The 12,414-nt window shown below is 43.3% G+C and overlaps 1 protein-coding gene across 5 annotated transcripts in view; it reads left to right on the forward strand.

The window, feature by feature from the left end:
• dctn1b (dynactin 1b) overlaps positions 1-12,414 on the forward strand; it is a 79,780-nt gene that overhangs the window by 61,422 nt on the left and 5,944 nt on the right. For 4 of the 5 annotated variants that reach the window (XM_015343824.2, XM_015343821.2, XM_015343823.2 and 1 more), the window contains 11 exons: positions 252-401; positions 3,113-3,274; positions 3,803-3,934; positions 4,364-4,492; positions 5,581-5,723; positions 6,375-6,541; positions 7,373-7,387; positions 8,158-8,288; positions 9,996-10,182; positions 11,279-11,352; positions 11,759-11,848. In XM_015343824.2, the coding sequence (XP_015199310.2) occupies positions 252-401; positions 3,113-3,274; positions 3,803-3,934; positions 4,364-4,492; positions 5,581-5,723; positions 6,375-6,541; positions 7,373-7,387; positions 8,158-8,288; positions 9,996-10,182; positions 11,279-11,352; positions 11,759-11,848 (1,380 nt within the window). The remainder of the gene's footprint in view (positions 1-251; positions 402-3,112; positions 3,275-3,802; positions 3,935-4,363; positions 4,493-5,580; positions 5,724-6,374; positions 6,542-7,372; positions 7,388-8,157; positions 8,289-9,995; positions 10,183-11,278; positions 11,353-11,758; positions 11,849-12,414) is intronic. The other variant, XM_015343822.2, reaches the window with a different exon arrangement.

A 12,414-nucleotide genomic window follows, 5' to 3' on the forward strand; every position in this document is an offset into this window, starting at 1 on the left:
GGGTGGGGTAAAGAGCTCTAGACACCGGACTGCAAGCAGCTTCCCTCGGCTTGCGCCAGTGAAAGCCCTGCTGTATAAATTATTCTCAAAGCCAAGTGTCTTCTCCGTTGACGTGGCTGCTAGAATATAGTGGTAATAACCGGATGTGTCCTGGGAGGATGGGTCTTTGCCGAGGTTTGTGGTTTGATTCATGGTTTTAAGATCCACAGTGACCTTGGTTGTGAGCAGCAGGTTCCCTTTCTCCCCTGCAGACAGGACAGGAAGCTGCCGGTCTCGCCATCCTGCTGAAGGACCTGGACACGTCCTGCAGCGACATCCGGCAGTTCTGCAAGAAGATCCGCCGCCGGATGCCAGGGACAGACGTCCCCGGGATTCCTGCCGCGCTTACCTTTGGGCAGCAGGTACTTCACCAAATCTCAGAGCCAGTCCAAGCGGCATTTCCATAGCACTGATCATGCCGAACAATGAAGTGTGTTGCAACACAGCATGTAGGCAACATACAGCCCTTTAAATATTAAGAAAAACATCACAGTATAAAAGCAAATATGTTCTTAAATGTTCCTGGTGTCATCTAACGTAATATAGAAATAAGTCAGTCCCACATTCTTTACATTTAATTGCTGCAACTTCATAATGGAAAGGAGCTTCAGAAGGAGTGTTTTCTAAGAATAATAAAAGGTATTTTCCAGGGTTAGTTTTCCAATTTCCTCGAACACGTGGTTTAAGTACCCTCTGCCGGCATTCACACCTTTTTTTTCTTTGATATTATTTAGATTTAGTTTTGGGGAAATCATCTCGTTTTTAATCTGCACGTCACATACTGTACCAATAGCACTAGGATCATGGAAATATCTGCTCAGTTCATCAGTGGTCGGAGAGTTTTTAGCGGTGGGAGTTGTTCCTCACACGTGACGAAGCGCTGGTTGAGGACTTCATCCAGTGTAAGCAGCAGAGCTGCAGCGGCAGTGAGTGACAGTAGGTGTTAAAAACAAAGATCACCAAATGACATGGGAACGTTAAGGGTGGCTTTGAGTGGACAATTATGATCACAGGTAACTGACTTTTGAGGCTCATGTTTTGCAAACAGTTTCCAGCAATTTAATTCTCAGCTTTTCCTTTACTTGTTTCTCCAACACATGGTATAATCAAGTTGGTACGTCTTTTTAGTAATCTTGCTGAGGTAGTATTTGTGAATGAATGACAAAAGTAATTTACTTAGCAACTTTTTTGTATTCTTGGGTACTGCAAGTACTTTAAATGGAAATATTTTCTCCCTCTAGTTCTTTGCAGCCTTATTGAAGACATTTTGAAGCAATAAACAGTATTTTGTAAAATGGGATTTTTATCCGGGATTTCTAGATATAAAGGAAGAAAGCAGTTTATAAAACCCAGGGTCACTGCATTCAGTGTGTTTTTAATTGTAGGTCTTTTTCAGATGGCTGTTGATATTTATTGCTTGTTTTGTTAATTTGTAAGCAGCAGTTAATCCTAAGTGAAAGATATCTTTTTCATTTTCTTTGTTGGAAAGAGATCATAGAAAGTGTGAATCATCCTCCATCCCCTTTTAATGCAAAAAAAACAGTTTCCATCTGCTGTACTTAAAACACACAGTATCATATCAGTTGTAGCTGAATGGGTCGCGATGTATCACTACCTGTATCATTGAGCTAGAGCTGATACCAGCAGTACCAACAGTAACAATAAAGGCAGTCCCAAAAAATACGTCATTTAAAGTTGCTCCTTTTAGGCTAGTTTTTTCTGGACATGTATTCACCATTGCAGTATTTTAGGCATTCCTTTTCACTAAAGCTGTAATTTCTGAATAGACTTTGAAGATGCTTCACTAGATCTGACAATGGCCATCTGTGTTTATTTTATAATGTAATAAACTGAAAACATAATATAATTAAATATAAGAGTTAACATAATTTACACCTCTAAGTAATAAGTAGTTATCAACTTTTATTGGAAATTCACATGGCTCTCTAATTTGCTGCTGCATGAAAAACATCTCAATGTTTTTGTGAATTTTCTCGTATTGGATCAACAAATGTTTTTTAATTGTCCTGTAAAAGATGTAGTACATTACAGAACCAAGGAGGACCTATTGATGAAATTGAGACAAATAGGACTTTGCTATCATTTTAATCTGTTCTGTCAGTCTGTCTCAGCTGATCTGAGGAAGAAGTGATGTTACCAGCTTTGAACACAGGGCTGGGTATCTGCCTCCAGATTCCCACAAGCCTTAATGGCAAGATGTTCCTCCTGTGCTCAAAGGTTCTTCCTTGTATGCTACACTTGCATCCTCTGATTCATGTTTCACTGTTGATTTTAAAGAGGTTGGCTGGGGTCCTTTGAGGATTTTGAATGTTTGATTCAGGATTCCTTTTTTTAGTCTTCTCTGCTTAAGACTGAAAGCATTCAGTCCTTAAAGTCAGAGCCTGAGAATGTACCTAGTTGCTCTTTCAAACACATGATGTGGTATGTTTAGTTCTTCATAAAAGATTAATTCTCTAATTGCAGGTCATAGGTATTCAATTAAATTAATTACAAACGTGTATACAAGATGTAGATAAGTGCACTGTGTTACATGCAGGAAGCTCAAACATGAACTATATACCGTATATTAAAGAAGGAACACTGCATTTTTTCAGCTTCTAGACAATGTTGGTAAGCAATACAAAGGCAAACAGTGTTAGAATGTGTTAGGATTAATTTAAGGGATTTTGTTTATAACTTTAATGAACTAGAAAGATTTATTTTAGAATTAGCATTCAGTTTTGGTCACCACAATAGAAAAAATATATGTTGATAATCTAATGATATTCCTAGCAGTGTTAAAAATATTTTTTCTTTGACTTGTTTCCATTATTCTGTAGGACGTGTCAGCTGGTAGCACAGTTACCTGGTTTCTTGCATTATCCAGTACCAGTGTGGGTGTGGAAGTACCTTAGAGAAAGTGCTGTATTACCTGTCTGTCAGATGCATCCCTGTTCATTCTGCAAATAAGCACCTGGGTTGTGGGGGGCACATCGTCAGGATGCCCCCCTCTGTGCTCTGGGTTTAACAGCAGCTCTGCGTGGTCCTGTCCCCTCCTCTCTCCCCCTCGCAGGTGTCGGACACTCTGATGGACTGCAGGAAGCACCTGACCTGGGTGGTGGCCGTCCTGCAGGAGGTGGCTGCAGCCGGGGCCCAGATGATTGCTCCCTTGACTGAGCAGGAGGGGCTGTCGGCCCTGAAACTGGAGGACTTGGCCTTCAAGGCTGCAGAGCAGGTAGGCAGCGCCCCCCAGTGGTGTGGAGGGGCCTTGCGTTCCTGCTAGTTTTGGGGTGCCTGTCATCCCAATTTTGCGTTTTTAAGCATTGTACCTGTAAACATTGGATTTGACACACAAACCAAAAGGGTGAAATAGTAGAGATGTTGCATACAATGTCTGCTTATGAGCTTCACAGGGGCCTACAGTATAGAAGAATATGTGAGAATTCTGAAAATGTAGGGGTTGTTTTTGTTCCGTGTTAGGTTTATGCTCAAAAATAATACAAATTGGTTCTCAAAAAGCTTGTCTTTAACGTATGGCTTTATTGTCTGCTTTGTTAACATGCCCATGTATGTCCTCACTGATTTTAGGACAGAAAGAATATTCTGCAGGGTCCTTACTAAGCCAATAGATTTACATTCTGTAATACGAAAAGCAGTTTCACCCTATACATGCACGTTATTGAAAGCTGAAAATTGCACTATGTTTATTTCCCAGTGTTATTGTCTACGTTCGTGTGTCAAACCAACTGTCTCTTCCCTGCAGATCTACGGCTCCCAGGGCATTAACCCACACGAGTGTCTGCGCCAGTCCTGCAGTATTGTCATTGCCACCATGAACAAGATGGCCACTGCCATGCAGGAGGGAGAGTACGACGCCGAGCGGCCGCAGTACAAGGTCAGGAATAAGGAAGAGGGTATTTTTAAAGCACAATATGGCTCTGTGGCTCAGGATCCGCGCCTGTGACTGGGAGGTTGCTGGTTCGTTTCCCGCGGCCGGCAAAGGAATTCTCCTCCATTGGGGCCCTGAGCAAGGCCCTTAACCCCAACTGCTCCAGGGGCGCTGTATAAATGGCTGACCCTGCGCTCTGACCCCAAGCTGCTCTCTCCCTGTCTGTGTGTCTTATGGAGAGGGGTATGCGAAAAGACAAATTTCTAATACAAGAAATTGTTTATGCCCAATAAAGTGATCTCTCTCTTATCTCTTATCTCTTAGCGGCAGAAATGTATGAATGAAACCAACTTGTTTTTCTTCAGTGGTGTTTGGTGCATTGCTTCAGTGTGCTGCTCTCTAGGCTGTCCAGTCTGAAGCCCCTCCTCTCCACAGAACCCTCCTCCAGTGGAGCTGAGAGCCGCTGCTCTGCGGGCTGAGATCACTGATGCCGAAGGCCTGGGGCTCAAACTGGAGGACAGGGAGACCGTCATCAAGGAGCTGAAGAAGTCTCTCAAAATCAAGGTGAGCTGAAGCTCTTCATTGAAGAGAAGCACTGCACCCCTGCAGGAATGAAAGGCTGCTACTACAGCTCCACTTATCATAACACAATATATTTAGACATTATTCAGTATATGTAAATATAAATATATGTAAATATAAATTTTCAAGATGATGTCTCAACACTGCTGTACTACCAAAGGATTTGTTTCGACTCTCACTTTAATACAAATGTAATTTTTTTTTGTTTTACTCATCCCTTAGTGAGTGACCCTTACATTTTATGGTTTCAGCAATTTATGATTTGAGGATTTGGGAAAAAAAGGGCTTTATCGGGTGTGCTGCTGCACATCTTGCTTCCAATTTTAACAAATCTCATTTGTGCAGTATTGCAGAACTGCAGTCTGAGCCAGCACTCCTTAAAAGCACTTTAATTGGATATCACTAAGAAGGAACTTGGTCTTTTCCTCAGACTACAGGCAGAGTTATCCATAAGCCTAGACTGAATTACTATTTTTAAAGCTGTAGTAAAGGCATTTTCACTGACTCAACCACAACGAAATCTTTGAGAATATTCCCACTATTAATACGAAGTGGTGGTGACAAATGCTATTTCATATTACTGAAAAAACAATAGGGGCCTTCTGTGTGCTAACTATCGGCCCATCTCTGTGCTTGCATGTAGACTTGATGCTGACATGACTGAATTGATTCATCAAGATTAACTGGGATTTATTGCAGCTGGAATGACAGATATTTAATTAATGCCACCACTGGTGTCAAAACCCCATCCACAAACTTTTAGATCCTGAAAAGGCCTTTGATCACATCTAATTTAATCTGTTTTTAAAGCTGCAGAATGAACAGATAAACTTAGGGACTATGCTGGTTATAATGCTAATGTAGTGTTTGAATGAAAGCTTTATAATACTTACATGTTTATTTTAATGTGTACCTTAAACTATAAGATGTGTTTAGATAATATTACATTTGTTTTTACCAGATGTTACATTTGAGTAAAACGTAATTCCTACAAGATTACTATTTGTTCATGCTTGTGTGTGCTTGAATCCAAATGGCCTGGCATGAACCTCCCTGCTGTTTTTGCACAGGGAGAGGAGCTGAGTGAGGCCAATGTGCGCCTCAGCCTCTTAGAGAAGAAACTGGACAGCGCCTCCAAAGACGCAGATGAACGCGTGGAGAAGATCCAGACCAAGCTGGACGAGACCCAGACGCTGCTCAAGAAGAAAGAGAAGTAAGAGTCGGGTGGGGGGGGGTTGTGTTGTGCTGGTGATCCAGGCGAGTCCACAAATACACAGGCCAGGGGGTTGGTCAGGGGTCAGAGCGCACAGGGGGAGAGAGTAGCCGTTTACACTCAAGTAGGAGGCGCATGATGAAGTTAACGTAAAAAAATATATAATATATAATAATAGTACCCTGACCAAGCTAAGCCCACCCAATGGTGACAGTGCTCTGCTAATCGTGTACCGTGCCTTTCGCTGAATCCAAAGACCAGGTTCAGACTGACCTCATCCTGCGCTCTGAGCACTGTTAATGGGAGTCCCTCAAGAAGCAAATACTACCAACTTATCTCTTGGTCTTTAACTAGAGAAGGAGAGAGTGACAGGCCAGTGGAAATGGAGTATGTTACAAAATTAAAAAGCAGAACTCAAATAAAGACGGACAAAGCTAGGTGCCTAAGCAGGATTCTTATACAATTTGTGTTTCTGTCCTTGCTTTCCCTCTCTGCTAACTCCCACTCTTATTTCGATTTTATTTATTCAGGTAAATAAAATGTTGCGTAAGTGCCCTTTCTATCTGAATTGAAGTGTACCTTATTAAGCTTGGATGCCCAGTGCATGGAAACCGGAAGACACGCTCTGCTGACGCTGTTCCCTCTCCGCAGGGAGTTTGAAGAGACTATGGACGCTCTGCAGGCCGATATCGACCAGCTGGAGTCGGAGAAGGCAGAGCTGAAACAGCGCATCAACAACCAGTCCAAGATGACCATCGAGGGGCTGCGAGGTCCCCCCGCCTCTGGCATCGCCTCCATCGTCACTGGCCTGGCAGGGGGTGAGTCTGCCAGCTGGCGGTCCTGAGCACTGCCGTCCAGGGGCTCTCTTACACAGAGCCGAGGACAGGTCTGTGGGCTCAGATGGAGGAACCAGAGCGCCTCTGAAGCTGTATTCAGGACTGGTCCTTCTTCTGTGATCCTTCACATGCATAACAGTTGACTTGTGTCGATAAAGAATCTAGCTCAGGAAATCCTTCACAAAATTAAAAAAATCCCCCAGTATCTCAGGTACCTCATAACCATGACTAAGCTGGTGCTTGTTATGATTTTTCATTTAGAATTAAAAAGTAGTTAATCTCCTACTATAGGGAAGAACTATCAGGAAAAGTAACACTAAGATCTTTGCTATGGATAAATTTCCATTTCTGTGCAGCACAAACGTATGTGATTATTTTGCGATTATGAAAATTAATGAACTAAGTAGCCTTTTCCAATGTAATAGTAACTTAAATGCAGAGTAATAGGCATGCATCCAAAATCCTACCTTCATTTTACAGATGCGTACACTGAGTTAAATGTTTTCATATTGATTTCAGTTTAGCATTATTACATCTCCAGTTCTATCTTCTCTTAATGGTAAATGCCAAACCCAATTATGACATGCCAATTAATGAGTCTTCACGTGTTTCTTAGGCAAGCTTATGCTATGTTTTAATCTTTTTTGTATCAAAGACTATCGCTTCAAATATGCTTCTAAACTCTGCTTCTTAACAAGCTATATTCTGCATTATCACAACACAAGAACAGAGTCTCCACCTAACCTCTGCTTTGATTTAACTGTCTTTCTATATTCCCCTTCTCCTCAATGCTGTCCCCTCTTCAATCTGCAGATGAACAGCAGAAAGGTATTGTATCCATTGCCAGCTATAGTTCATCTGCCTGTCATCACACCTGCCTGCCTCTGCCCCCCCAGGGGAGTCATGCTGTACAGTGAATTTCTCAGTAGCAGTGCTTTAATAAAATACACTAATGGATAATACTAAGTAGGGGTATTCAAAGTACCATATTTGCATGTTGAGATGTTGAATTTTGCTTTACAAAGCAGATTGCATGTTGGCAAAAGTTTCCGCATTCTCTTCATTTTTGGAAAGTAAAATTAAAATCATACAGGTGCTTCTTTTAAAAGCAACACGTAGGTTCTTTATTTTCTGCCAAGGTTGAATAAGACACTGTCAATGGTTGAAATTAATTCACTTCTACCTAAAGTGAGGACATTTTGCTGTTTCAAATGGTCTTAGAGTTCTGTTTATCTTCAAAGGTGAATTAGTTCCTGTGACAGATCTAAGTTTGAGTGGTTAAGCCACAGAACTGATGTTTCTTGTTAAATGTAGTCTGGGTTGCACATGTGGCTCGACTATGTGCTAGCATGTTTTCTAGAATAGGTGACTTTCTGTGCTGAAGCTGATAGCTGTGGTCTATGCATGACCCTTGCGAGCAGACTGCCAAGTGAAAAATGTCATACTCAGTGGCCTTTGAATTAGAACTGAATATTGGATTTCCACCTGGTAGTAGGTCTGAAGCTCAGTGACCTGTGGGCACCAGTCTCCGCGCTCACTGGTTCGTGATGGAGCTGGAGCGTGGTGATGCTCACCGGGATGCGTGCTGTTCTTCACAGGAGGCACTGTGCCCGCGATGGGGATGGGTGCTGGCCCCATGCAAGTCATCGACTCTCCTCTCCTTCAGCAGCAGATTGAGGCCCAGCGCCTCAGCATCAAGAACCTCAAGAACGAGAACAACCGTCTTAAGGTAAGCAGGGGCTCCCAGTGCAGAAAATTGATGGCCATTGTAAAAACTCTTTGACCCGGCCTCTAGCTTGAGAACAACAATAATTGATATGTTCCGGATGGAGCCTTTTGTTCCATCACTATGTAGTAGCTGATTTCCTATGGTAGCAAAGAAATAGCAGAGCAACTCCAGTTATGAACAAAATCCGTCAGCTTTAACTATGAAAGAGAGGAGCTTTCAATGCCGATAATTGCGAGGTTAGGCTCACCTCCTCTGTCCGCATTTTGCAGATAACAATTGACAGTAACACAGCAAATTGACAGCAAAGTATATTTTGATTGCAAAGTCATTCCAGCTCATCCCAGGACACTCCCAGGTATTCGCAAGCGCTCATGTGCTCTTATCTCTCCGGCCAGTCCTGGACTGGCAACCCAGCCCCACGACTTCTGAAATATCTGTGGGACCGCGCAGAGCTGGTCCCTTGTTCCGCCGCCAGGACAGAATCCGCTGTCTCCTGGATTGGTGGTTCAGCTATCTCTGGAGCAGCTCCTAGAGAGTTGTTCTCGGCAGGTGTGGAGAAGATTTCATGTCCCAGGCTGGGGGCTACATAGTTGCAGTTTAGACAAGATCGTTTGTCAATGAAACTTTCTATATAAGAGAGGAAAACTTTCTTGCCATACAGGACAGAATATTACAGAGAGAATATTCTCAAGTAGAAGGAGCTGAGCTTGAACCCATTTCTTTTCTATGCCCTGGTGACCCCTTGGTTTCAGTTTGAAGCAGTCCAGCGGGGTTTGAATTTGCTTTTAGGTCCAGGTCAGCTCACTGCATGGTGCTGTGTGTACACATGTGCATACTTATTTATTCTTATGAAATTATAATTTTGCCAGAATTTTGTGTTGAATGTCAGTTATCCAGATGTATCGCAATGGAGATGTGATAATTACACAGCAGTGCAGATTACTGGCAGTTCTAAATTGAAAAACAGCCGAGTACATTACTTCATATGACATATCAGCAGCTGTGTGGTCCTGATTTATAACTGAGACTAATGTTTTGAATGCTTCTTTAGAAAGAGGAATGTGGTGTTTAACCTTATGTTCAACTTGGCACTATAAGTACTTGCCAAGGGTAAAAACGGAGTAAGGAAATTCAGGAGGTAAAAAAAAATCTTTAAGGATTTTCTCACTTCTTTGTTTTGGCACAGTACATTGTCCTGGAGTCTCTAATCGCTGTGCCGACCTGCTGAGAGCTTAGAAACCGATTGCTGTGTTTCAGTTAGCTAAACAGATGTGCAGCTGGTACAGCTGCAGTCCAGTTCCTCCGTAGCACAGGGAATACTGGGCAGAAAGTAAGTGTGATCAGCTGAAAGTCATTGGTAATACAGATATACTCACACTTTGGGCCCACAGATGTTCAGGGTACATTTTCCCTGTCAACATTTTTGTTTAAATGTCTTGTGACGCACTCTGAAAGTTGCAGAGTTGTAGTCACTTTCACTTTGTTCATAGGCATGTGTCATTCATGCTTAGTTTTTTTATGAATCTTGAAGAGACTGCTGTCGTTGAAGAGTATTTTTAGTTTTATGGAATACCTGGATCACTTGTTTTCCCAGTTTGATCGAAGTCAGAGCTCCGCTGTCTGTGACGGCCTGGTGTGAGGGTACATTGTGTCGCCTGTGCTGCCTGCCTCAGGCTTTTGTGTGTGGGTTTGTCCACTTGACTGCAGGCTGAGAAGATGAGCACCCAGCTGGCCTCCCTGCCGCCTCTGTGCGTCTCCAAGCTGCCGCTGAAGGAGGGCGTGAGGACAGAGGTGCTCTCCAGTGCCCTCTACCGCAAGACCAACCAGCTGCTGGAGACGCTGCTGCAGATGAGCGCCAACACCAAGGTGGTGGACATCACCGGCAAGACGCCAGGTGAGGACTGCGAGTGGAGAAAGTCCAGGGGTTTATTGCCGTATGTGCATGTGCGTTGGAATTGTTGCTGACACACACGGCTCAGCTCAGCTCCTCAGGCCAGAGTCGAGGGGTTTTCTTTGGATGGGCTATTGAGAAAAGCTCTCCCTGGCCTGTCGTGTGGATACAACATACACAAGGTGTCTATGTGTGGGTCCACACCTGTAGTTAATTCCAGATACAGGTTTAAAAGGTCAGTGAACTTTCCAAAACTTTCCAAAACGCAATTCTGAAGTGGAAAACAGTGGATGACAAGTAATTCATTAATGGTCAAAGTTAGTGGTAGTTTGTCTCAATATTTCTTTCAGTCGTGTGAAAGCATGTTAATATGGTGGGTAATACTGGGTCTTGGGCAGGATTCTAGGCTAAGGCCCCTTTCTGTGTAGCAAATACACTCTTTCTTCCCTGTAAATGACCCTTTTCAACCAAGGAAGGAAGCAGGGCAACACATTTCATTAATCCATGAAGCTAGGACAGTTCTGTTTGATCATTTATTTCTGACTTAATTTGCAAAATTATTGAAAACTCGTGTATAATTGGTTTGTGGTACTGGGCCGTTTTAGTCAGCTTTAAAGCATGAGAAGGTCTCGGATAAGTGTAGCATTAGGGTGTTGTGAGGGCGTCTCTGGTGAAGAGAGTGCAGGTGGTGCAGGGGTGCAGGATGAGCTCACGATCCGGGGGTCACAGGCGTGCTCGCTCTTGGCCAGCTGTGCAAGCAGTGCTGTTCTTCCAGAGGGGTGTGTTCTTCTCCAGCTGGCACTGGAAACGTCCCGCATGGCAATCCGTTGCCTTTTTTGGGGGGGGTTTAACTGTCAGCCAAGACTCGAAAATGCACAGTCAGAACAAATATAAAATATTTGGGGAAAAAAGTATCTAAGAATCACTTCAGTAGCGGTTGCTTAGTATGAGGTCGGTTCCCAGTATGCGTATTCCTGTTCCCTCCACCAGTGCTTGTGGTGGGCCCTGTGTGGCAGCGGGGGCTTGACTGCTGAAGCAGGTTTGCGTTGTTCTTTTCAATGGGCACAGTACTGATCATCCCCTCTCCCTTGTCCTGCAGTGAGCCCCAGCGTGCAGCTGCTGGAACAAACGGCTCGCCTCAAGTCCCTGAGTGACACGCTGGACAGGCTGAAGGTAATGCAGAAGCTGGAAAAATAAACTGAAATGGCTGGGCAATTAAATTTAAATTGCTCTCAGCTACTAAACTGCCGACAAGCTCCTCTTGTTTGCATCCTTTAATATGTGCTGGTGTCTGGCTCCAGCTCACTGTCATTTGGTTGATGTATTTGCTTCAGAACAACTCACAAGGGATTGTGAGAAAATTCATTGGATTTACCAAAACCTAATTCTTGGTATGCTCGCCGTTTCTTTATTTAATACCACAGACGTTAGTAGATGGTTGTCTGTGAGTATTACTGTGTTGGGTTGAGGGGTAATCACAGGGTGGCATCAGGTTGATATGCCTTCTCAATGGACAGTTCTGTCGTTTGTGTTTCATCAATGACATTAGAAGAGTATTGACGTCATTTTTCCACCTCAGGATGAAGTTGTGGAGCATGTGGTGTCACAGAGGCCAGGTGGTCGTGTGCCCTCAGACTTCGCCACCTTCCCCTCCTCATCCTTCATCAAGGTGAGCATGAAGAGATGACCTGCAGCGCGCTGGCTAGTATCAGGAGTCTGGCACCTGGTTCTGACAGCCTGCCTCAGTCTCGTGAAACCTTCTGTTCATAAAGTACTGCATTATCAAGGGATAAGATAAGATTTTATTGTCCCCTGGGGGAAATTTTGTATGGACACCCAGCACTTCTGTACATTGAAATAGGATGCAAAAGAAAAAAAAAGAAGAGAAGAAAAACATTGCACATCAGTCTATTGCACTTGTACAGTATAACACATAGCAACATGTAACATTTATAACACATCACAAAACATACAGTATTGCACTCAAGTGGGTTGTAAGAGTCAAAATTGTGTTTATCCTTGACATTTGCGTTGACAGCTGTAATGGATAGTGGAACAAAAGAAGGTTTGTATCTGACTTACATTTGGGAACCCTAAAACGTTTGCCAGAAGGAAGAAGTTGATATTCAGAATTGAGGTTATGGGAAGGATCTGATATAATTTTTCCTGCCTGTTTGATGAGGGATTTTTCTGCAGGGAGGGGTGCTGTTTCACTCCCATGACCTTCAAAGCTGT

This window comes from Lepisosteus oculatus, chromosome 1 (genome assembly GCF_040954835.1).
Source record: "Lepisosteus oculatus isolate fLepOcu1 chromosome 1, fLepOcu1.hap2, whole genome shotgun sequence".
NCBI classification, from domain to species: domain Eukaryota; kingdom Metazoa; phylum Chordata; class Actinopteri; order Semionotiformes; family Lepisosteidae; genus Lepisosteus; species Lepisosteus oculatus.